Genomic DNA, 25,581 nt, shown 5'->3' with positions numbered 1-25,581 from the left:
TCATTAAATAAGCATGCCTTATTTTCTTTGTTTATATTTTTGAGTTGTAAAGAGTTTCACAATAGCCCACTTGATCATAATAGTTTTGAGTAATTTGTGATTTTTGGTTAATGTTTAGGGCTACAAGTGATCAAAACAACTCAATACTACACCAAGTTGCTTCGGTGGCTATATGAATATAATATCAATTCACTTCTCAAACAAATTGTGATAGCTAAATACATTTTCAAACCCGTTCTTTGATAATTTATGCTTTTGTTAGCTGATGTTAAGTTAACATAATATGAGAGTAAATGGTAATTGATTAAAGGCCTATTCAAGCTAATTTTATCCATTTATTTTGCTTAAGTCTTTTCCTATATTGACCCATTCTTGGTTGTTAACTCTAAAGTTCTTTAGTTAAAAGAGATGATTGCTATTACTAATGAATAAAGGTTCTAAATCAAAGTTATTTTTATTTTTATTCTAATTTTATTTTCTTTTGTTTTATGAATTTTGGTTAGGCTAGACCCAAAAATTTTCTTCTTTTTATTTTTGGCTTGATTTATGTATACATTATTTTAACTCTATGAACAAGTACAAAAAAATATGCCAAACCTCCATTTATATTAAATGACATTTTTTTTCTAAAAAATATACATATGTTTATAAAAGAAGGTGCATATGAACATATCAAGGATCACAATCTAAAATTGTAGAAAATATATAAGTAGTAATATAACATTTTATCATCAGATTATTCAAAATAATATTGAATAAAAATTGAAAGCATGCCTGATACCTGTGTCTCCTGATCAGCAAAATTAGAATCCTGGGATGTATAGCAACAACGTTGATATCGCTCTAAAGTTTTGCTTGTGCTACAACAATAAAACATTAAGAACTAGAGTTAAATAATAACTAAGTGTGAAATTTAATGGCAATACAAAATAAAATAGAACTTTGATTGGAGCTAAGATATTTGGCTAGAAGAAGTGCAAAATAAAATGGTAATTATATTTTTGGACAATTAATAGCTCAAAACAATAATGTACAAAAAAAATATAAACAAAGATTTGAATGCCAAATATAAATTATAAAATCAAAAAAATATATATTTCATAATGAAAATAAAATATAGAACTTTACCCATCACTTGACTAAATTATGATGTAAAAAAAAATCCCAAAAAACCTATATCTTTCAAAGTTTCAATGTTAAATATAAAAAGTTATCATTTACATAATTATTTTCTATTGCATCTATTTTAATCAAATTAGTGTACCTGGTATTATGAGAAGGATAGATGACTACTAAATGCATCATCAATATTTCTATTATATAAAATGTTGCCTAGTGTTTATTTTTCTTGGTAGTTGGAATGCTCTTTAGAGTTTTATAAAATATAAAATTTGCCCCTACATTTGTACTAATATCCCTTCAAACCACCACAACTATGAACTATGTGAACATAATATTACAATTACTTTGTTGGCATCTCCTCCCTAAGGGCATGCTCTTAGATGATGTCCAAGATTCAAATCTTTGGTATTGCTCAAGAAAAAAAATATATATATTATCATATGTTTATTTTATTAAATGACTGCTAGATATTACATAAAAACATAATTTACAAAATTATGTTTGTCTATAATTAAATGATTAAGGTTTCTAGTAGTTAATGGCCAAATAACTAAAATAGTTCTAAAGATTTTGGTCGCTATTTATTTTGTTGTATGAAATATAGTTGAAAAAATATATAAGATTTAACAATTATATGTCAATTTAATGAGCTTAAGGGTAAATATTAATGAGCTTAAGGGTATTAAGGATATTTGAATAGCAAGAAAATTAATATATCTAAAATATCAAATATCTTATCATATTTACTACTATATTCTTGAATGAGCTTGTCTACCTAATTAAATTTATACTCAGCAAGAAAAAAATTAAAAGCAAAGATTTTTTGATTTAGTAATTGTTGGTGCAAAAATCCGCTTGCGCCGGAGAAGCTGGAGTCGGGGAAGCCGCGGTCGCCGTCGGGACCTGCAAGGAAAGTCTAAACCGGAGGTGGGGTTGCTCCGGCAAGACCTTCCGACGCTCAAGTCAGTTCTCTGCCTCAACAAGAATGGAGCGCTCGAACGGAGAATTCAGCAGAATTTTGAGATAAGAAATGAGCTTATAGAATAACGTATATGGGTTCTCCTTTTATAGGTGGAGGAGGTAATGGATTGATGGCGACGTTTGTAACCGTCTGGTAGTGGGCCGCCCATAGTCAGGGAGAATTTATTGCGAAGGGTAGTGGAGCGGAATCATGGCTATCGCCGTAGCTCGCCACGTAGAGCCTGTTGCAGGTAGTGGAGCGGCGTCCGTTGCCGCTAGTTGTCAGGGAGTAGTGGAGTCACGCAGCACCTGCCGCAGGGAGCGGAGCAGAATCATGGCCGTTGATACAGCCTGTCAGAGAGTAATGGGGTCGCGCAGGGTCCGCCGCAGGGAATGGAGCAGGGCTGCGACCGTTATTGCGGCCTGTCAGGGGTGATGGAGCAGTGCGGGATCCGTTGTAGAAAGTGGAGCAGGGCCGCCAGGGGGCGCAGATCTATCGGCTGAAGCTCGACAGCGGTCGGAGTCCGGCCTCTGTAGGAATCCGGGCGGAGTCTTCCTGCAATCAAAGTTAAAGGTGAGGCCCGGCTCCCGTAGGAGTCCGGACGGGGTTTACCAGCAGTTGACGTTGAGGACGGAGCCCGGCTCCCGTAGGAGTCCGGACGTAGTCTGCTCGCGGTCGGAGTTGTCGGCGGAGTTTGGCTCCCGTAGGAGTCCGGACGCAGTCTGTTTTGCAGCCGTTGGAGTCGAGGGCGAAGTCCGGCTCCCGTAGGAGTCCGGACGAAGCTTGCCAGTAGTTGACGTTGAGGATCGAGCCTGGCTCCCGTAGGAGTCCGGGCGGAGTCCCCTTGCTGTTGAAGTCGTCGGCGGAGTCCGGCTCTTGTAGGAGTCCGGACGCAGTCTGTTTTGCAGCCGTTGGAGTCGAGGGCGAAGTCCGGCTCCCGTAGGAGTCCGGACGAAGCTTGCCAGCAGTTGACGTTGAGGACCGAGCCCGGCTCCCGTTAGAGTCCAGGCGGAGTCCCCTTGCTGTTGAAGTCGTCGGCGGAGTCTGACTCCCGTAAGAGTCCGGACGCAGTCTGTTTTGCAGCCGTTGGAGTCGAGGGCGAAGTCCGGCTCCCGTAGGAGTCCGGACGAAGCTTGCCAGCAGTTGACATTGAGGACCGAGCCCGGCTCCCGTAGGAGTTCGGGCGGAGTCCCCTTGCCGTTGAAGTCATCGGCGGAGTCCGGCTCCCGTAGGAGTCCGGACGCAGTCTGTTTTGCAGCCGTTGGAGTCGAGGGCGAAGTCCAGCTCCCGTAGGAGTCCGGACGAAGCTTGCCAGCAGTTGACGTTGAGGACCGAGCCCGGCTCCCGTAGGAGTCCGGACGAAGTCCCCTTGCTGTTGAAGTCATCGGCGGAGTCCGGCTCCCGTAGGAGCCCGGACGCAGTCTGTTTTGCAGCCGTTGGAGTCGAGGGCGAAGTCCGGCTCCCGTAGGAGTCCGGACGGAGCCTTCCTTTAAGGTCGGCCTTGCTGGCGGAGTTGTTGATTCTGTTGAGGACTTCGACTGGGGGTATTTTATACCCAACACTAGTCCCCCTACTTCCGAGTTTGAATTTCGAACGTAGGAAGTACAGAGAGATGGGCACAGCCGAAGCCGTCCCCTCGCATCCTGTGCACTGCCGCCCCCAGATATTTTGGCATTTAATGTGTGTACGTCAGAGCCTGTTTTACGGTGAAGGCAACCTGAAGAGTCTTTTCGGAACCCCTGTCGGAATGCGATCCCAAGCGTCGTGCTACGAAAATTCGTGAACGGTCAACCCTCGATAGCGGTGAGGGGGATATGCGGGACACGTGGCATGCACCAGTTGGCCCAGGAACACCTGCCGCCATAACTGCGCTAGGATCCGTCGGCTATTTAAACCCCTAATCTCCCTTCGTGGCTTCATCCTGTCGATAGGATGGTACCTTTCTTTCACCTGAGAGCCTAGCTACTCAGCTACTTCCCTTGCACCAGTCCCTGCCTTCTTCAGCCCCCCACTTCTTCTCTGAGGGTTCCCACACCATGTCTTCTACCCCGGAGGTGAGGATCTCCGTCGTTTCAAAGGAGGCTCAAGGAAGAATTCCTTCAACAACAGGGGCTTAATAACGGGGGCCATCGGTAAAGTTATTCTGCCCGAGAATTTCGGAGTAGCAAGGCGGGGTGATACCGGTCAAGAGGGCAGAGCCACCGTCACAAGCTGTGGCGGGATCCTAGATGCCGCCGGGGCCGAGGGACCAGAAGCGGTCGGCGTCGATGGTGGGGCAGTGAAACTTGTTGCGGGGACGGTGGAAGTAGCGCATGCCGACCTTGCCGGAACATTTTGGGTGGTGGCTGTCGCGGAGCATTCGGAGGCGGAGCATATCCTTGACATCACCGCTGCCTCCAAAGTGACTCCGGCTCTTCTTGAAACAGGTCTTCGTCACTGCTGCCGTTGCCTTTACAGCCCCCGGGAATCTATCCCACCCTTTTCCTCCTAGGGTTGGGACTTCGGAGATGGAGTGAAGTGAGACGGGACGAGAGCCGATAGGTCTGCTACACACACTAGAGAACGCGGCTGAGGAGGACAGAGACGGGAAGAGGAGTTCGTAGCTTGGAGTGGCCTCCGGTATATCCGTTCCAAGCCGTATTCGCGAGGCTCGCAATGATGTATATCTTTTTTTTTTTTTTCTTTTTTTTTTCCCGACCCACCGGGTCTTGTAACGTATATCTTATTAAATGAATAGAAAATTTTGTTACCTTGTCTGTACCTTGCATCGAATAGTTGTCTGTCAAACTTCTTCATTTTCCTTTTATCTTTTTCACGTCGTCTTAAGGTCATCAACGACCTCTTTTATTCGTACAGGGTTGTTATTTGCCGAGCTCCTTTTCGACTTTTACGCCGTTCGAAGATATCCGGTTGTCATTCTGTCAATGGCTGCAGGTTCGCTTGGGGTCATTCGGATTCGGGGTCCCTCCCAAGGTTTGAATTCGAGGATCCGAGCCTCTGTCACCCTCGGGCGCTGTTTGTTTTCCAATCGTCACTGTTGCAATCCATTGCCTTCTTTTTTCGCTTGGAGACTTTCTCCGCTAAAGCCGAGGCGAAGTTCGGCTCTCGTGGGAGTCCGAACGAAGAATTCCTCTCGAAGTTGGAGTTGTGGGCGGAGCCCGACTCCTGTAGGAGTCCGGGCGGAGCCTTTCTCGACGTCGTGGACAGAGCCCGGCTCCCGTAGGAGTCGGGGCGAAGTCTTCCTGCAATCAAAGTCATAGACGAAGTCCGACTCCCGTAGGAGTCCGAACAAGGCTTACCGGCAGTCGCTGTTGTCGGCGGAGTCCGGCTCCCGTAGGAGTCCGGGCGGAGTTGTCCTGTAGTCGATGTCAGTGATGGAATCCGGCTCCCGTAGGAGTCCAGGCGGAGCTGTCATGTAGTCAAAGTCGGTGACGAAGCCCGGCTCCCGTAGGAGTCCGGGCTGGGCTTACCACCGGTCGAAGTTGCTTAAACTAGGGCAAGGCTTTCCTCTTGGGGGGGCACATATGGGCGTTGTAGGGCCTCTCCCCCATCCGGTCTAAAAGAGCCGGGCCTTTAACTTTGTTCATGTCAGGACGAGATCCTCCTCCTGTTCCTGACATGGCTGCGGGGGCACATATGGGCATTGTAGGGCCTCTCCCCCCATCCGGTCTGAATGGGATCGGGCCTTCGACTTTGCTCAAGTTAGGGCGAGGTTCTCCTCCTGTCCCTAACAGGGCTGTGGGGGCACATATGGGCGTTGTAAGGCCTCTCCCCCCATCCGGTCTAAATGGAACCGGGCCTTCGACTTTGCTCAAGTTAGGGCGAGGTTCTCCTCCTGTCCCTAACAGGGCTGTGGGGGCACATATGGGCGTTGTAAGGCCTCTCCCCCCATCCGGTCTAAATGGAACCGGGCCTTCGACTTTGCTCAAGTTAGGACGAGGTTCTCCTCCTGTCCCTAACAGGACTGTGGGGGCACATATGGGCGTTGTAAGGCCTCTCCCCCATCCGGTCTAAATGGAATCGGGCCTTCGACTTTGCTCAAGTTAGGACGAGGTTCTCCTCCTGTCCCTAACAGGGCTGTGGGGGCACATATGGGCGTTGTAAGGCCTCTCCCCCCATTCGGTCTAAATGGAACCGAGCCTTCAACTTTATGAGGTTGCCCTTTTGTTTTTGATACAGTTTGTTTGAATTGTCCAAAGACGTATGGGTATGCGATCATTGATTAAAACGAAGTTATTGGTAGTACATCCGCAAGTTTTCTTAGCTCCATGGTCGCGGGAGGTCGGCCCCTCCGAGCTCCTTAAGATAATAAGTTCCGGACCGGACTACTTCTTTGACCTCATAAGGTCCCTCCCAGTTTGGGATGAGCTTCCCCCGGTCCTGAGGTTGCGAGACAGCAGCTCATCGAAGCACTAGATCTCCCACTTTAAAGGCTTTGTTCTTGACCCGGGCGTTGTAATATCGAGCAACTTTCTATCTGTAGGCTGCCATTCGAACCTGAGCGATCTTCCGTCTTTCTTCCAGCAGGTCGAGGTTGGCTCTAAGACTTTGTGAATTTTGGTGTTCGTCGAATGCCACGACTCGTGCCGACGGGAGTTTAAGCTCGATCGGGATGACGGCTTCCGTTTCGAAGGCTAAAGCAAAGGGGGTCTCCCCGTAGGTAACCTCTGGGTAGTTCGATACGCCCATAGCACATGATAAAGCTCGTCCGTCCAAGTTCCTTTTGCTTTTTCAAGCCTTGTCTTAATCCCCTGCAAAAGGGTTCTGTTAGTCACCTCAGCTTCGTCGTTCGCCTGAGGATGGGCTACTGAAGTGAAGTGGTGGGAGATGTTTAGATCTTCACAGAATTCGGCGAATCTTGCTCCCGCGAATTGCCGTCCATTATCAGTGATTAAGGTTCTAGGCAAACCGAACCTGCACACAATTGACTTCTAGACGAAATCTTGCACTTTTGCTTTTGTGATTTTTGCTAGTGGTTCGGCTTCAACCCATTTGGTGAAGTAGTCGATCACTACAAGGAGGAACTTCCTTTGTCCGGACGTCATGGGAAAGGGGCCAAGGATGTCCATCCCCCACTTTGCAAAAGGCCATGGGGCACTCAAAGGTGTGAGCTCGGTGGCGGGCTGTCTCTGGACGTTGGCGTATCTCTGGCATCGATCGCACTTTTTGACATACTCAATCGAATCATGATGCATCGTTGGCCAGTAGTATCCTTGATGGAGTAACTTGTGGGATAAAGATCTGGCTCCCAAATGGCTTCCGCAAGCTCCCTCGTGCACTTCCCACAAAGCGTAGTCAGCTTCCGAGGGCCGGAGGCATCTTAAGAGGGGCAAGGAGTATGACCTTTTGTACAATTTGCCCTCATAAAGGATGTACCGAGAGGCTTGATTTCGAAGCTTCGAGCTTCTTTCGCGTCCTGGGGGAGAACTCCATCTCTAAGATAGGTTATCAGCGGGTCGACCCAGCTGGGCTCGTGGTCGACCTCCATTACGGGCCGCGATTCTTCCGTACCCGGATGTTTCAGAACTTCAAAAAGAATGTCTTTGGACAATTCGACCGGAGCCGATGTCGCCAGCTTGGAGAGAAGATCGGCTCTGGTATTCTCCAGCCTTGGAATCTGCCTAATGTCGAAACTGCTAAAGGCGGGGGTAAGCTCTTTTACTTTCTCAAGATATTTGGTCATACTGTCCTCCCGTGCTTCATAACTCCCACTGACTTGTCCCACCACTAGTTGGGAGTTGCTGTATACCCGGAGTTGACCTATTCCCAGCTCTTTGGCGATCCTTAATCCTGCGATCAGAGCTTCATATTCCGCTCCATTGTTTGTTGCGGGAAACTCGAAACGCAGAGCGTACTCTGCGATGACTCCCTCCGGACTGACCAAAATCAGGCCTGCACCCGCACCTGCCATGCTGGAAGATCCGTCCACATAGAGGGTCCAAAAGCAATCGGAGGGATTGGCTTCTTCGTTGGGAGAATTCGGTTGAGACTTTAGGTCGTCACCCTTGCTTTGCTCAGGTTCGGCCTCCTCTGGGATGGTGCACTCTACTATGAAATCTGCCAATATTTGGGCCTTTACTGCTGGTCTAGGTCTGTAGTTGATGTCGAATTTCGTGAGCTCGATCGCCCATTTTGCCATTCTTCCGGAGGCGTCAGTCCGGTGCAAAACCGTCTTGATCGGTTGATCGGTGAGTAGCGTCACGGTGTGCCCTTGAAAGTAGGGTCGGAGCCTCCGAGCTGCAACCAACAAGGCGTAGGTCAGTTTTTCTAATTTGGTGTACCTGCTCTCGGCGTCCCTTAGCGCGCGGCTAATGTAGTAGACTGGTCACTGGACTTTCGTTTCTTCTTTGACAAGGACGGCCGCAAGGGCCATGGGAGAGACCGCCAGGTATAAAAATAATTCCTCCCCAGGTTCAGGCTTTGCCAGCAGCGGGGGTAAGCTGAGGTAGTTTTTTAATTCTTCGAATGCCTGTTGGCATTCAGAGGTCCAACAGAAGTTCTTCGGCTGCTTGAGGGTTTGAAAGAAGGGCAAACATCGTTCGGCCTACCTCGCGATGAAGCGATTAAGAGCCGCTATCCTCCCTGTGAGGCGCTGAACCTCCTTGATCGACTTTGGGGCGGTCATCTCTTGGATAGCGTAAATTTTCTCTGGATTGACCTCAATCCCACGCCCTGATACCATGAAGCCCAGGAATTTCCCTGAGGTTACCCCAAAAGCGCATTTAGTTGGGTTCAGCTTCATTCTGTACTTTCGAAGAGCACCAAAGGTTTCCTCGAGGTCGGCGACATGATCTCTGGAGGACTTGCTTTTTACAAGCATATCGTCCACGTAGACCTCCATGTTTCGGCCGATCTGCTCTTTGAAAATTTTGTTCACCAGCCGTTGGTAGATTGCGCCCGCATTCTTGAGGCCGAATGGCATGATCCTGTAGCAGTAAAGGCCGCGATTAGTGATGAAAGCTGTCTTTTCTTCATCTTCTGATGCCATTCTAATTTGATTATAGCCGGAGAACGCGTCCATAAAAGTGAGGAGCTCATGGCCTGAGGTAGCGTCAACCAGTTGGTCGATTCTGGGCAGGGGGTAGCTGTCCTTTGGACAAGCCTTATTCAGCTTTTTGAAGTCTATACACATCCTCCACTTGCCGTTTGCTTTCTTGACCAAAACAACATTGAAAATCCAATCAGGATAATTGACTTCCTTAATGAATCCGGCCTTGAGAAGCTTATCCACTTCCTCAGCTATCGCCCTCTGCCTCTCCGGGGCATGATTCTGGATTTTTTCTTTTGTCGGTCGATGCTTAGGATCGACCACTAGACGATGTTTCATGACTTCCGTGTCAATCCCTGGCATGTCCATCGGAACCCAAGCGAAAACGTCCGCGTTCCTTCGGAGGAAATCAATAAGATGCGTCCGCACTTCCTCCCCCAGGCTGGAGCCAATTAACACCACATGCTCCGCGTTCCCATCATTCAGGGGGACTGGTACCAGATCTTCGATTGGGCTGCCCCTTTCTTCGATGAGGTCGTCGCGAGCATCCAATCCATCGACGGGATAGGGGTCAGCTCGGTCGCTTCTTTGCAAAGCGATGTTGTAGCAATGTCTGGCCAGGGCTTGGTCTCCCCGGACCTCTCCGATCCCCTGGTTGGTGGAGAACTTCAATTTCAAATGGTAGGTTGAAACGACAGCTCTGAGAGCATTGAGGTCGGGTCGGCCAAGGATTGCATTGTAAGCGGATGGCGCCTTTACCACCAAGAAATTCACCAGAGCCCTAGACTGCTTTAGATACTGACCCGCGACCACAGTCAGAGCTATCATTCCCTCCGTCGAAACGGCATCACCGGTAAACCCTATCAAGGGGGAGCAAATCGATCTCAGATGACCGCCAAGAGCGGACATCCTTGAAAAGGCATCGTAGAACAAGATGTCGGCCGAACTTTCGTTGTCGATGAGAATGCGACGGACGTCGTAATTCGCTATATTCAAAGAAACTACGACCGCATCATTATGAGGAAATTGGACTCCCTGGGTGTCTTCTTCGGTAAAAGTTATGGGTTCTTCAACTTTTTGCCGCTTGGAGGATGCAGCTGGATGCAGCTGGTATGTTGGTTGCCTCCCGTCGGGATTCTCCTGAGATGGCATTGACGGAATCCGACAGGGGCCGATCATCCGGCCACTCCTTATCGGCGACCATAGCCGGAGGCAGTTGTGCAAAGGCCTCGTGAGAAGGCATCAGATGAGGGAAGGAGGAGTGGATGCCGGAAAAGATGGCCGGAAGTGGATCTGTTGAGCGCTTCTTTAAGAACAAGGATACTGCGAAGGTTCAGGCCCTTCCTCTAGCGCCAATCCTGTTGGTGCAAAAATTCGCTTGCGCCGGAGAAGCTGGAGTCAGGGAAGCCGCGGTCGCCGTCGGGACCTGCAAGGGAAGTCTAAACCGGAGATGGGGTTGCTCCGGCAAGACCCTCCGACGCTCAAGTCAGTTCTCTGCCTCAACAAGAATGGAGCGCTCGAATGGAGAATTCAGCAGAGTTTTGAGATAAGAAATGAGCTTATAGAATAACGTATCTGGGTTCCCCTTTTATAGGTGGAGGAGGTAACGGATTGATGGCGATATTTGTAACCGTCTGGTAGTGGGCCGCCCATAGTCAGGAGAAATTTATTGCGAAGGATAGTGGAGCGGAATCGTGGCTATCGCCGTAGCTCGCCACGTAGAGCCTATTGCAGGTAGTGGAGCGGCGTCCGTTGCCGCTAGTTGTCAGGGAGTAGTGGAGTCACGCAGCACCTGCCGCAGGGAGCGTAGCAGAATCATGACCGTTGATACAGCCTGTCAGAGAGTAATGGGGTCGCGCAGGGTCCGCCGCAGGGAGTGGAGCAGGGCTGCGACCGTTATTGCGGCCTGTCAGGGGTGATGGAGCAGTGCGGGATCCGTTGTAGGAAGTGGAGCAGGGCCGCCAGGGGGCGCAGATCTATCGGCTGAAGCTCGGCAGCGGTCGGAGTCCGGCCTCTGTAGGAATCCGAGCGGAGTCTTCCTGCAATCAAAGTTAAAGGTGAAGCCCGGCTCCCGTAGGAGTCCGGACGGGGTTTACCAGCAGTTGACGTTGAGGACGGAGCCCGGCTCCCATAGGAGTCCGGGCGTAGTCTGCTCGCGGTCGGAGTTGTCGGCGGAGTCCGGCTCCCGTAGGAGTCTGGACGCAGTCTGTTTTGCAGCCGTTGGAGTCGAGGGCGAAGTCCGACTCCCGTAGGAGTCCGGACGAAGCTTGCCAGCAGTTGACGTTGAGGATCGAGCCCGGCTCCCGTAGGAGTCCGGGCGGAGTCCCCTTGCTGTTGAAGTCGTCGGCGGAGTCCGGCTCCTGTAGGAGTCCGGACGCAGTCTGTTTTGCAGCCGTTGGAGTCGAGGGCGAAGTCCGGCTCCCGTAGGAGTCCGGACGAAGCTTGCCAGCAGTTGACGTTGAGAACCGAGCCCGGCTCCCGTAGGAGTCCGGGCGGAGTCTCCTTGCTGTTGAAGTCGTCGGTGGAGTCCGGCTCCCGTAGGAGTCCGGACGCAGTCTGTTTTGCAGCCGTTGGAGTCGAGGGCGAAATCCGGCTCCCGTAGGAGTCCGGACGAAGCTTGCCAGCAGTTGACGTTGAGGACCGAGCCCGGCTCCCGTAGGAGTCCGGGCGGAGTCCCCTTGCCGTTGAAGTCGTCGGCGGAGTCCGGCTCCCGTAGGAGTCCGGACGCAGTCTGTTTTGCAGCCGTTGGAGTCGAGGGCGAAGTCCGGCTCCCGTAGGAGTCCGGACGAAGCTTGCCAGCAGTTGACGTTGAGGACCGAGCCCGGCTCCCGTAGGAGTCCGGGCGGAGTCCCCTTGCTGTTGAAGTCGTCGGCGGAGCCCGGCTCCCGTAGGAGCCCGGACGCAGTCTGTTTTGCAGCCGTTGGAGTCGAGGGCGAAGTCCGGCTCCCGTAGGAGTCCGGGCGGAGCCTTCCTTTAAGGTCGGCCTTGCTGGCGGAGTTGTTGATTCTGTTGAGGACTTTGGCTGGCGGTATTTTATACCCAACAGTAATTAATAAGTACCATACTGCAAGATGAAGATTAATACCTTTACTATAATTATAATTACTACTAATATTTAGTAGCTTTTCGATTTTGTTGCAACTCCTTAGACTTTTTAGACTAAATTTATTTTAAACAATCTTGTCTAGATTAGTGGACAATGGGAGACATAACCATACTAAAATACATAACTAGAGAAAAAAGGATTAGAAAAGCTATTAATACATGATAATTTAGTGGGAGGTCAATTCTTTATTTAAGATTACCAAGAGATGCTCACTTAGTATTGAAACAGTGTTTTAACGAATGAGAGAGTGTAGGCTCAAAAATTAATGTCCAACAATGTAGAAACATAATAGCAAATGGAAAGATGATAATAGTATATAACATATTTACTGAATTAGAATATTTTAATTGAAGCAAATTAGGCTCCCTCAAATCAATATAAAGCAATTTATGTTTTCTTTTCTATAGTTTACTTATTTGAGTATAATTTTAGGACAAAACTCAAACAATATTAAAACTATTAACAATAATTCACTTATTTGGAAAGCTATATTTAAAATACAACATTCCATCCTTGTTAATAAAAGATTTTGAAGCAAAGAATTTATCTTGGCTATATAGGATAGAAGATAAAAAGAATTCAATTACTTAATTTATTATTTTAGCAATGCTATTAACTTCTTCAATCCTAACAATAGACCGCTCAGTATGGCAATTAGACACACATGCATAGAAAAAGAAGAGGTATTATCTATAAAGGTAGGGATATGGCAATGGCTATAATTAATAGGTGAGATAGAACAAGCTAGGAGTTGAGGGTTCTGACATTATTTAATTTAATGAATGAGATCCAATTCTCTTCTATTCATTATTCTCTCTTTTTCTTTCCTCTCTCAAATCCAACTTCTATGATCTAAATAGATATACCTTGCATTTCTATCCATATTTATCACTCTAATGTCTTAGAGGGCTATTTAAAAGAAGGAATGATAGATGGAGAGATAAATTGATACGGGAGTGAAGTGAAAAAAAGAGAAGAGGGATGGAACCATGAAAGAAAGCTATATAAAATATACAAATAAGCTGGTCATATACTCTAGAATCTCTAATGATAAAAGGGTCCAAGAAAATCTACCCTATGAATTTTTATAGTGTAATTTAATTGTTGAGATTGAATATCATAAAGGTTTTAAAAATATTTAATTCATACTAGACCCGCAAAAAGAATTTACACTAGCTAAATTCTAAAGATGTCTCTACAATTTAACTACCATTCTTTGCTAGATTAAGTGCAATATTTATAGTAATTATTTGGTTTATTGATTCATGAGTTTTCTAACAAAACTTTAGACGATATGGTTCAAACTACTTTTTGACAAAATATACAATCTTGAATTTCATTTACTTTTTTCAAGAGACAACAATTATGGCTTGATGTAAGATAGTTTAACACAAGCAATACATAGCATTCAAAACTAGAGCTACATCAAAATATGATGTTACACAAAAACATAGAGTGATTGTTAACTACTAAATATCTAGAAGAAAGTAATGTAATTTTACTAAATGAAAGAACTAAATTTGTTGGCATGTATGTAACAAGTTGATCAATAATCTAGCATCTTTTGGAATTATGTATATGCATGTATAACAAGTATAAATAAATGACCAAATAGATCTTACTTTTTTGTCAAATTTTAGTGGGAGCATATCATACTTTCTAATATTATACCTTACTAAGATAGGTGTGCTGGGCATCGATAGAATAAAATGAATTTGTCATCATTTAACAACATGAATATTTTTGAATGCCTTGAAGTGTGCAAGAAATAAGAATTGTGAGCTTAAAATTTTGAAAATTTAAAGTTCTCCTAATTCTATAGGAATTGTGAGCTTGTACATAATAAGTAATATAAAATCTATTATAATAAGATTGGTTGCTAGATACAGCTAAGAAACTTACTTAAAATAAAATTTGGATAACCATTTTTACTAGTTTGATATTTTTCCTCCAACTAAAAAGTCACCATTTAATAAAGCTCAAAATAGTTTGTGATTAAATTATACATTTATTAACTAAAATATAGTAGCAGATTTTGACTTTTTCAATATACAAATAGATAGGAAAATGATGTAATTTTTTTTATCAATTTTTATTTATGAAGATGGAAGGCTAATCACCACAGAAATCTTTATTAGAATTTTTTCTATCAATCTTACAATAGCATATTTGATGTATATTCTAAAACTTAAAGAAAGAGATAACTGATAAGAGTTTTTATTTTTTTTGAGACTCAAGATAGAAAAATCCTAGTTGATGTTGGACGAGAGTAGGTTTTAAACTTGAGTTGATAGCATCAATAGCTAAAGGCTTTACCAACTATCCATGAGCTAGATTTTTTGCTATCTTATTAACACAAAATTTAGTTTTAACTTATAAATTTGAAGAAGTTATTAGGATTATGACTACGAAAAAATTTGAGCAACTTACTTTTATTTGATAACTATAAAGTAATTGGTTTTTATGAAAAATACCTGACTCCTTCATTTTTTTCTATAGGATTATCTATAATGGAATTTCAATTGTTTAAATAAATTTGTGAACATCAATATGATCTCTTCACTTAAGTTTACTTGTAATTGTTTCCATTTGCTTTCTTCCATATATATAAACTTTTCATATTAGAAGGCTTCCAAAAAAAAAATCAATAAGAACATACTTCTTCCTTCACAAGCACTATTGCTTTATGGTTTATTCATCTAATTTTTTTGGTAATTATTTATTCATCTATTTGATAATAAAAATAAAAAGCTAAATCTAGTAATCTAATATTTGATTTTTATACTCTAAATTCTTTTAAGATGTACTTCCACCTTAACTAAATATTACCCAGATTATTATTGGTTGTGGTGGTGTGTAGGGAGTTCATTTTGCTTGACTTTTTAATTCACTTATTCTGTTTTAGCCTACCAAATAAAATTCAGATCTAGCTTGATAAAGGCAGTAAACTAGCATATATAATTTCAAAAATTTCTATGGGAGATTTACATAATTTTTTTAAAAAATAAAAAGGTTAACTTGGTTCAATTTATTCTACTTCTTTGGCAGGATTATAATTTGCTCTGGCTTTGTGGCCAGAGTAAGTGGAATTATGGTTAGCAAATTATTTGAACATTCTAACCATTTTAAATATGCTCTAACTGGTGATCAAATTAAGGTGACCATTCAACTAAATAAATAACATAGGAAGGTATAAAATGGGCTAACTATGTATTAACCATAACCAAGATTATCGTTGCATCTTAGAGTATGTTTTATATTAGTACCCATATAAAGCAGAAAAATCTTAGCTCCTACTTTCTTAATCATAAAAATCAATATATCAACCTATATTTCTCTATTAAAGAGCTTTTAATTAAATAATTCCAAAAATTAAGTTCAAAAATAGATGATAATATTAAACATACAATATAGACCAATTTTTCAAAAGTTTTAAAATAGCAGACTAGATTTAGGAGAATCAAGAATATTTTCAGAACCTTACCTTCAATCTTATAAAAGAAAAATCAAGATCTAAGTTCATCTTAATTAGTATTGGTCTTCCCCTGCAATGGCCGAGATCTCAACATTAAAAATCCTTAATCTTGAACTAGACAAGGCCTTAGATTATATTCCAAGAAGAGCAATGTCGGAAAATCCAAAATCGAATAGATTTTAGTGGATAGTTGCTACGGCTATATCTATCCATCGCATTACATCTATTTGTAGTCATAGTTGATATCATGCTAATCAAAAAGCATAACATTGTCATTTCACTATTTCTTAGTTCAATCACGTATGTTGCTTTTCTTCCAAGAAGAACAATTGTACGTAGTAATTGGCGTCATTATAGTATCCTACTTAGTTCAGACACACAAAATATCAGATATTTTAGGTTTTCTTATGTGATAAAATCCTGAATAATTAGGTTCTATATCATGTGCTTTTGTATCTAACGTTGTGAAAATTTTGCAAATATTGAATTAAATTTTAACTAAGAACCATCATTAACTCCATGACATCTGAAGCACGTTGAGTATTACCAACAGAAGGAAATAAGTGTCATGTCCAAATTTCCATAAATAATTCCTGTATATTTAGGAAAAGGCAGCATCCATCTCTATATATCAAAAACCATGTAATTATTAGTATGTAGCCCCACTAATATCTCATGTTGACCTATTGTTTGCTACATAATGTCTTTTCATTCTATCATAAAATTCTTCCCCACAGCCTTTAATACAAGATATATTCATCATATATATATATATATATATAAATAAAATATATTATATATTTATTTTATATATATATCTTCAAATATGACATCTCATGCATTATTACCATTGTTTTATTTTTTCATCTCTGCATAGTTCCAACTCCTCAATTACTCTTTTATCTCTAAACTTCACCAAATCATCATCAAAAACTCTTTATTTAGTGTGGAACAAAGACATCCAAAATTGAAGCCACACAAATATCTAGAACTTCTGCTATTCAACATTTCCTCCCAACTCTTAGATCGCGAGGCAACCATATCTTGGACTAAAATACTAATAGACTCTTCACCAATCTTGGTTAACTCAAGATTGGGTCACTCCCCCCATAGAGGCAGGTCACCTCTTTCTCTTTTACAATATCTATCTTCTATACATTAGTTAATAGTTAATATTCCACTGACCTTATCTAGCCTACTGAAGTCCTCTTTGGATGAATGAAGTATAATTTCCTAAAACATATAGCATAATAGCCACCTTAAGTCTGTTCAACGATTTCAAAACTAATTTAGACTCACCACATAATTTGAAAGCCTTACTTTACCATAAAATCATCATATCTCTTCTTCTTTATTTATTTATTTACTTAATGTTTTGGGGTGGATGGAAATTTGCTTTTATGTACTGAAAAGCACCATAAGATTCATAAAAACTAGAACCCTCTCTCATATGCAAACATGTTAGACACTTTATTGCCCGAATGATCTAATAAAACAGAAATGTATAACTCCTTCAAGAAATTAACCTAGAGTGCCCGTTCCAAGTAATAATCATTCTTTGAATGATATGGTTTTCCATATGTACAGTCACACACCAACCATAATGATCTTTTTTTTTTCAGAGCATCTGATCTTAATTATTATGATGAATATCTAGGTTACGAGACGCTACCTACATAAGCATAATAATAATAAAAAGCAATTAACTCCTCAAAAAATAAAAAGGAAAAAAAAAAGGAGCATATACCTACACTTTTTAAACTTAAATAGATGCTAAGAGTTATTATGTGTATACTCGGACAGCTAATGTAATATTCTTTGAGTTACCTAATTATTTTAATGACCAGCTATTTTGTAAGTTCAGTACAAACTACAAAACACTTTTTATTCATTTAGTATATCCTTTTGATAACATAAGATGAAATTAACAAAAAATCTTTCCATTACAAAAGAAAAAAATATTCAAGAGTGGATTAAAAAAAATAAAAGAAGCAATAACTTGCTTAACTAGAAAAGTGGATACTCCGTTGTAAAACTAGACAAGACTTGCAATTTAAATAACTAAATTCAAACTTCACAAATACAACATTTGAAATTTAGGTAATATAGCCGCTCATGCTATACATTTCTTGGTGGATAAAAAAATCATAAATCAATTATATATTCTTCTTACCCATATAAGAATTCTAATTTTGAACACACATGAATAAAACTATTGTTTTAGTGAGTTGATAACTCAACTCACATGCCTTTTTTTTGTATTTTCTTATTCATGTTGGAATTTCAAAACTCACATATGAATAAAACTACTGTTTTAGTGAGTTGATAACTCAACTTACATGCCTTTTTTATGTATTTTCTTATTCATGTTGGAATTTCAAAACTCATACCAGTCACCATGTATATTGGAAGTGTTCCAGCTGTTTCTTCTTAATAGAGCACTGACAGATTCCAGATATTCATAGAACATATTTTCATGCAACTTATGTTGAAAATTTCACATAATACGGTCATTTTTGTATTATGCTTTTGAAGTATATTTGGTATTTTATTTGTTTACAGTTTGATTAAGATTCTAAAATGCAAAATATAGCATAACATTGGCCTAGAACAGGTCTCCAGAGTGCAGGAAATGTAAGTTTGAAACTATGTATGCGATGCATTTGAACATTCTCAGCAATAAAAATCTGATTAGCATTGGACTATAATTGCACCATCATCTGACCAGCAGGAACAAGTAAATAAATCAACAGTATTTATTCATATCATGTTTTATAATCACAGTGCTGTAAGAGTTTTCTCCTATAAACATAAAGGATTATATTATGCATTATGGTCATTTTAATCGAACTATGTTATGCATAAAAGTTTGATGGTTCTTGGCCATCACAGCAGTTAACATCATAACTTATTTTGCTTCCTACAATTTGCATAATCTTGTGCATGCGAATAAACGTGGCTACATCAGTTAGCCCGAGAAAATGGTAACAATTGCCATCCCTCTCCTAAGACTTGCCCTTGAGGAACTCCAAGGTTCAAACCCCGGGTATTGCACGAAAAAATGAATAATAAAAAAGAACAAAAGCTCTATGATGACTTTCTAAGACTATTAATTTTATTAATTAAGTATCAGAGCGGTCAAAAGAAAAACTAGCACCTAAAACTATTTTGTTTCCCAAGTCTCGGAGAAGGAAAAAAGATAACGCATCACCTGAAAATATTTTATTAACCGGGTGTCTGATAAAAAATTAAGAAAAGGATCATCCTCCTATTGATGATCTCGCCTGACATGTTATAGGAGTGCCATCTCAATAACTAGATCATACTAAGGTAAAAATCAAGGACAGAGAAATTTCTTTTACTCATTTATTTCAGAAGGAAATAAAATTAAGCTGGAAGAATGAAATAATATAAACTGAATTGCAGTAAGATTGAAAGATTCGAAACCACAGTACAAGATGACGTGTAAACAACTCACTGCACACGAGAAATATCGAGAAGTATTTGCCTGCTTAGCATTTATAACACAACGTACATATATTCTCATGATCTCAGAGTACATAGCACTGAAAACTGAAATATTAATTAGAAATCTCAATGGACTCTTTTGAATTCAAACAAAATTTAGAAACGGTTGTCAGGTGAAAAAACAAGAACCCAAGATCGGTGACTGGCCCGACCTCCCCTCATCATCAGGAAAAGAAAAAAAAAAAAAAACAAAGAGAGATCAGTAACTCGCATCTGTGAAAAGAGACAAAAAAAAAAAACCTTAAGGCAGTGAGTGAGACGAATCATAACGACACTGAGACGATTGATACGCCGGTAGATAAAAATAGAAAGAACAAGCTTATCTTTCTCGTTACAAACCTATGCTCCTAACCACCACTTCCTTAATATAAGACTTGGCTATCAGAAAGAGATTATGAGAGAGAGATAGCTGCCCTACAAAAGAGGATGCAGGGAGAAATTATGGTTAGGGTTTATAGATTGGAGGGGAGGATTCCGCATCCAGTTGTTACCCACACCAGACCTAATGGTAGAGCTGTAGATAGACAGGCAGGAGAGAGCATAACACAAAAGTGACGGCAGGATATACTAAAATTGAAACAGATAGTGATCTGATGATAGATCGCTAGTCGTAAACCTACTTTCTTTCTTCCAAGAAGAGAAAATGATGAAGAATAAAAGAAATGAGGCAGGCAAAAAAGAGCCACAACTTTTACGGCCCATCTTAGCATAGAAATGGCAAGCCCTGAATCAGAGAAATGCGATAAAAACGTCAAGAAATATGCCGCCAAACCCTAATTTCGACAGCTTAAAACTTTAAACATCAGATCTATTACTATAAACTGAGAACAAGGAAATCATAAGGAGAGAGCGCGAGTCTCTGAGAGGGAGGGAGGGAGATGAAAGGGACCAAGAAAAGAAGAAGAGAAGAGAAGAGGAGATATTACACCCAACGCTGCCGAACTCGTAGAGCTTGCCGCGGCTGGAGAAGATGATGAGTGCAATCTCGGCGTCGCAGAGGACGGAGAGCTCATAGGCCTTCTTGAGCAGGCCGCTGCGGCGCTTGGAGAAGGTTACCTGGCGGTTGATCTTGTTTTCGATCCTCTTCAGTTCAACTCTCCCCCTCCCCATTCTTTCTCTCCGATCTCCTTCTCTCCCCAAGCTTTGCTTCCTCTTTTGGCTTGTGCGCTCCAAACACTTGCCGGAAGAGAGATTAAAATAATGGAAGGCAAGGAGCTGAGTGAAGGAGAGAGAATATTAGAGGCTCACAAGAAAGGGCACTAGTACTGTTGGATTTTTTTTCCTCTCTTTTCCTTTTCTTTCTTTGTGTTTTATCCTAAAACATTTACACTCGGGTACCCCTTCTAGGTCTTAATTTAAAATGGGAACGTTAGAGGCGGAAGCCCCTCCACCTTTCTAATACTTCCTTCTACTGAATATAAGAATATTTTTGCCAAAAAAAAAAAAAAAAGGGGAATATGAGCTAAAATGGTCACTCCAATACCATGTCTCCCACCTCCCCAAACATTTCCTTCCCCCCTCTGCTAAGCCGAAATGAAATTATGCTACCAGCCCCCTATCCCTACTCTCTCTGTCTCTCAAGTAGACGACCCCACTTTTATTTATTCCAACGGGAATTAATTCAAGATTTTTATTTATTTAGAGAGAGAAAGGAGGAAAGCAGAGTGGGAAGGACATTACCCTTTTGGTCTTACTAGGTTCTGGTCCTGATCCTGTGCTACGTGTCGACCGTCGTACGGTGCTTTAGATTGACAAGGCAGTCATCGTGCCGTCTTTTATTTTCTTTTTCTCGACTGGCGAGCCAACCTTAACACCGTCACACTTGTCGTCACAATAGCCCCCAGTTACCTTGGCACTTCCGAAATTTCATCTATTCCCGCACTTTGGATAAGATTATCCCGACCATAGGATCACGTAATCCCCCCATCCCACCTTCTCAAAAATGGTACATTCCTTCGTTTGAGAGATATTTTCACCTTTATAAGTCACACAAAGGAACCCATTGCTGACACGTATCCATATGTATCCTGACAAGCATTTACTCATCCACCTCTCCCATTTATACGAACCGCGGATTTTTAAAAAAAAAATACAGCAGGAATACCAGCTTGGCCAAATCCTTTACAATTAATTGTAGTATTCTTCCTTGGAACTGCAGTGATGTTTAAACTCTTCTAGAATTCTTTTCCTTCTCGTTCAGTGTACGCATTCTCCATCGTCTCATTCCTTGCAACAAGACCTTCCTTTCTTTCGTTCATTTCTCTTTTAGCAAAGTTTTCTCATCAATGACCAACCTGGCTCTACTTTGGAGTACCACAACTTAGAAAGAGAGAAGAGGCAGCACATGATATATATATAGATCATTAATACCAGGAGGACCAATGGAGGAAAATTTTCGAGAGTACTTCTTGGCATAACCCTTAATTTGGATACCTAGGAGGCCCCAATTGGATTTTTTTGTGCACCATACACGGAGTAGGTAGTTCATGAAGGACTTTGTTGCCCACTTCATCCCAAGTGGTTCAAAAGAAACCGGTTCAGGGTAAGCAAAGGGTACGCAAGCATTTTCCATCATTTAAAGCTTGTGCCGCTCATAAAAGCAAGTGATTGTTGTGCCTAGACCTGTTGGTTTCTTCCGGAAAGCCCCAACGGGTCCATTAACCTAAATTATAAGTGGGCCCATTTTCTTTTCTCACCATGAAGTCCGTCTCTCACGGCGTCTGATCGATAACGTCATTTTCCCACTTTCTCCCCTCAACTTCCATCGCTTTCTCTGGACCACACTGTGAAGGGAACCCAAGCAAACAAAAAGACCCTAAAGATATATATTTCAACAATAGAAGACCCTGTTTTAAGCCATGGGTGTACGAGGACACTATTTATACAATTAGAATATAGACTGGTTTGTGAAAGAATATATAAGAGAGCCGTTCAGGCGTGTCTCAAGTTTCAACTACAGCCTACTAGCTTTCATGATCGAAACAAAAGTACAGTCTGCTAGCTTGCACATAGATATACTCATTGGATCAGAGCCTATAATCTTGGAGATGCTATGAAGTTTAAAGCTCTCTCAGGTCATTCTAGGACGCGTCCAAAACTTATGGCTCCCTCCCTAGTGCTATAGTGCTTTCAAAACCTCAGGTGTTGCCTGAATGGCGGTAGATAGAAATCTCTATCACACCAGTATAATTTCTCGCTGTCATTGCCTCAGTCGCAGAGTTACAACTTGTCTGATGCACATCCCTCAGCTTTGCTCTTTGCTAATGCTAGCTAGCTCTCTGCATGGCTGAGCCTAAACCAGCCCTGTGACTCTAGTTCCTGACGGTTGTAGCACATCAACCCCACCCTTTTCCTCTTAAAAGGCTACTAACAACTGTAATCATGGCTAGACCTCTAGGGTGGTTGCATCTGGTTCTGGGAGAAAGCTGGCATAATATTTGGAATAAAACAGGAATGAGGGCATAATAGTTACTTCTGGAATTACTATTCCAAAGAGAGGCTTCTGCAGCATTTTTTAGATTTTTTTTTTTAAAAATAGTCCATAGTTATTATATTCCAAGAATTTTTTGCCAAACAAAAACAGAAATGACCTGCAAGGTGTCAACTTACCAAGTTGAAAAAGTCTTTGGCAGTTGTAATAACTTAAGGTCATATCCTGCCTACAACGGGGTTCGGATTTCGGAAGATTTTAAATATCTGAGAAGGTACTTACCCCGTTATGTACGACCCTCCTGGCCTTTTCTACTCCATTGTTTTTTAAAAAACAAAAAGAAAAGAAAGAAAAGGAATAACTTCTGGAATAACTATTCTAGAGAAATTTCTATTCCTATTCCACCTTTTCGTTTCGCAACAAAAGAGAGAGAGAGAGAGAGAGAGAGAGAGAGAAGAAGAAGAAGAAGAAGAAGAAGGAGGTGCGTTTTAATCTGTGTCATCTGTTGAAGCCACTAGGCTTGGCTTGGTGGATATGGTGTGTTAGAGGATTCTTTATGCTTTATTCTTCGGATTGAGAAAAAGAAAACAGGCCGAGAGCCGGTGGACGCTGTATATAGCTCGTACCCATGGTAAAGAAGGGAAAGAGTGGTTTACACCAAAAAAAAAAAAAGGAAAAACAACAACAAGGGAAACAGTGGCGTGGGTTTGGTGGGGCAGGGTCTGGATGGCCCTTAGTGCATTAACGGTAGAGTTGGATCATCATGGAGATAGGGACATCCCTGCTCCTTCTCCTCCTTCCTCTCGTGATGGACTACAGTCGATGCCGTCTCATCCATATATCCGTCCGTCTGACATGAGCTGCATCTGGGAGTCAAATGGCAACAGTCCCTTTCCCTGTTCATGGCCCCTAGAAAAGAGGCTTTGGGAGGAACATCTGCATCATCTGAAGCTTATGCTTATCCATGGATGCCTTGTTAGTTTCCATGTGCATGAGTACTTGGAGTTTCAATTCTATAATGTTGTGATGGCCTGTTAGTGTTTGCAACAAAGATTTAAAATAATGGCTGTTATAATGTCATGATGACCATTATAACGATTTCAGAGGCCTCTAATTATGTCATAAATGTTGATTATAGAAATCGAAATGGTAAAGTTTATCAGACCGTCGTTATATAATATAGTCATACTGCAGGCGCCAATATGACAAGAATTAATAACAGATATTAGTTAATATTGAGATAAATCGACCGACCCCCATAAATCGACTGATCTCCAGTACAGACCGACCGATACCCGACTCTGGCCCCACAAACAGATATGACTCAAGTCAACCAACTACCGACTTCGACTCAATAACAGTCGACCGACCAGACATACAACCCCGACCAACTCTATATCGGCTGATTATACGGTTTTGACTTTTTATCGACCAACTGAGCGAACCATACCGACCTATTACCGGCTAACCGACTAATGATTCGACTACTACCAATCGACAGCGGATGACTTAGACCATCGGCATAACAGAACTACTAACCGACGGTCGCTCATGACTTCTACTGACAATGATCGGTTCTACCAATATATAGTCGGTCAGTCAACTCAGATATACCATAACCATCATGAATGATTACCGACCGTATATCACGACGCAATTAGTAAGAATTAACGATCCACTACGTGATTATGGCCCAATGATTTAGCGTCATAAAACTCAGAACCACGTTCGACGGTTACGAAAACCTCATCTATAAAAAGGAACAAGAGAAACGGAGCTGGTAAGCCAACTCTAAGCCAAAACTCTGCTATTGCTTACGTTCAACTCTTGTTGCCCAGTCTCCCTCTTAGACTTAAGCATTGGAGGGTTCCCACCGGAGATAACTCCTGACAGTGTGGATGTTGTTTTGCAGATTCTCATTTCCGACGACAAACGACGAGAGAGTTGGCCACAACAGATTGGCGCGTCAAGTAGGAGAGAGAGAGACGATATTCAGCATGATGGAAATTAGAGTCCAACATTCGATTGCAACCGAATTGGCGAGACACTCTTCCTGTCGGAAAGAGATTTCTCCTCCTCCTCCAGTAGCAGAGCCTAGTTCCTCATGACCCATGGTCACCACGGATGTCTAAATTGCTGCAATCGTGCAGTAAATGAACGTTTTTATGGAGACGATCAGAAGCCTCCAACAGCAGCAAATCCAGCCACTACAGCCATCGACAAAGCAACAGGTGGCACATTCGGTGCCATCCAGGCACAGCCGCTGTCATCCATGGTAGTCTCCTTCACCAGAGCGACCGTCTTGGCTCTCTTATCGAGACGAACAGCGATACTCACGATGCTCTCGATGCACCACCCATCATTCACGACGTTCCTCTTTTTCTAAATTAGATCGAGCAAGAAAGAGAAAGCGACCGCGAACACCATCTGCTTTCCCCTCTAACTCATCGAGAGGTTCCACTCCTGGAGTTTCCCACCACCAGCAGCTCGAAGACTACGAACGTAAGTTCGAAAAAATCGACCGCCGACTTGCCCAACTATAGGTGGACGGTCAAAAATCTTCAAATGATTTTGATTTTCGTACCACCCAATCTCTCTCTCGACATGTCATGGACGAACTGATTCCGACTCGGTTCAAGATGTCGCACGTGGAACCCTATGATGGTTCCATCGATTCAGTTGATCACCTTGAGAGCTATAAGGCTCTCATGACAATCCAAAGAGCAACCGACGCCCTTCTATGTATCAACTTTTCGGCCACACTTCGAAAAGCTGCTCGAGCTTGGTACTCCAGGCTTCGATCAGAAAGCATCCACTCTTTCGGATAGCTGGAACATTCTTTCGTGGTCCACTTCAGTATCAGTTGGAGGCCGCCACGAATCTCGAATAGTCTCTTCTCGATCAAACAAAGAGAGATCGAAACACTCCGAGATTTTGTGGTCCGATTCAATGTGGCCACGCTCGAGGTCAA

At 42.5% G+C, this 25,581-nt stretch overlaps 1 protein-coding gene across 2 annotated transcripts in view; it reads right to left on the bottom strand.

Annotated features, from left to right (window-relative positions):
* The window catches only part of AGL6-1 (MADS-box transcription factor 6), a 51,631-nt gene extending 31,200 nt beyond the window's left edge, over positions 1-20,431 (bottom strand). Inside the window, exons 1-2 of one of the 2 annotated variants that reach the window (XM_073255048.1) lie at positions 20,109-20,431; positions 782-860 (exon numbers count right to left, since the gene is read on the bottom strand). In XM_073255048.1, the coding sequence (XP_073111149.1) occupies positions 782-860; positions 20,109-20,290 (261 nt within the window). In that variant the 5' untranslated portion in view covers positions 20,291-20,431. 2 annotated transcript variants of the gene reach the window in all.
* Positions 20,432-25,581: the final 5,150 nt, after the last annotated feature.

This window comes from Elaeis guineensis, chromosome 4, assembly GCF_000442705.2.
Source record: "Elaeis guineensis isolate ETL-2024a chromosome 4, EG11, whole genome shotgun sequence".
NCBI classification, from domain to species: Eukaryota; Viridiplantae; Streptophyta; class Magnoliopsida; order Arecales; family Arecaceae; genus Elaeis; species Elaeis guineensis.
This window is presented reverse-complemented; position numbering and strand designations above follow the sequence as displayed.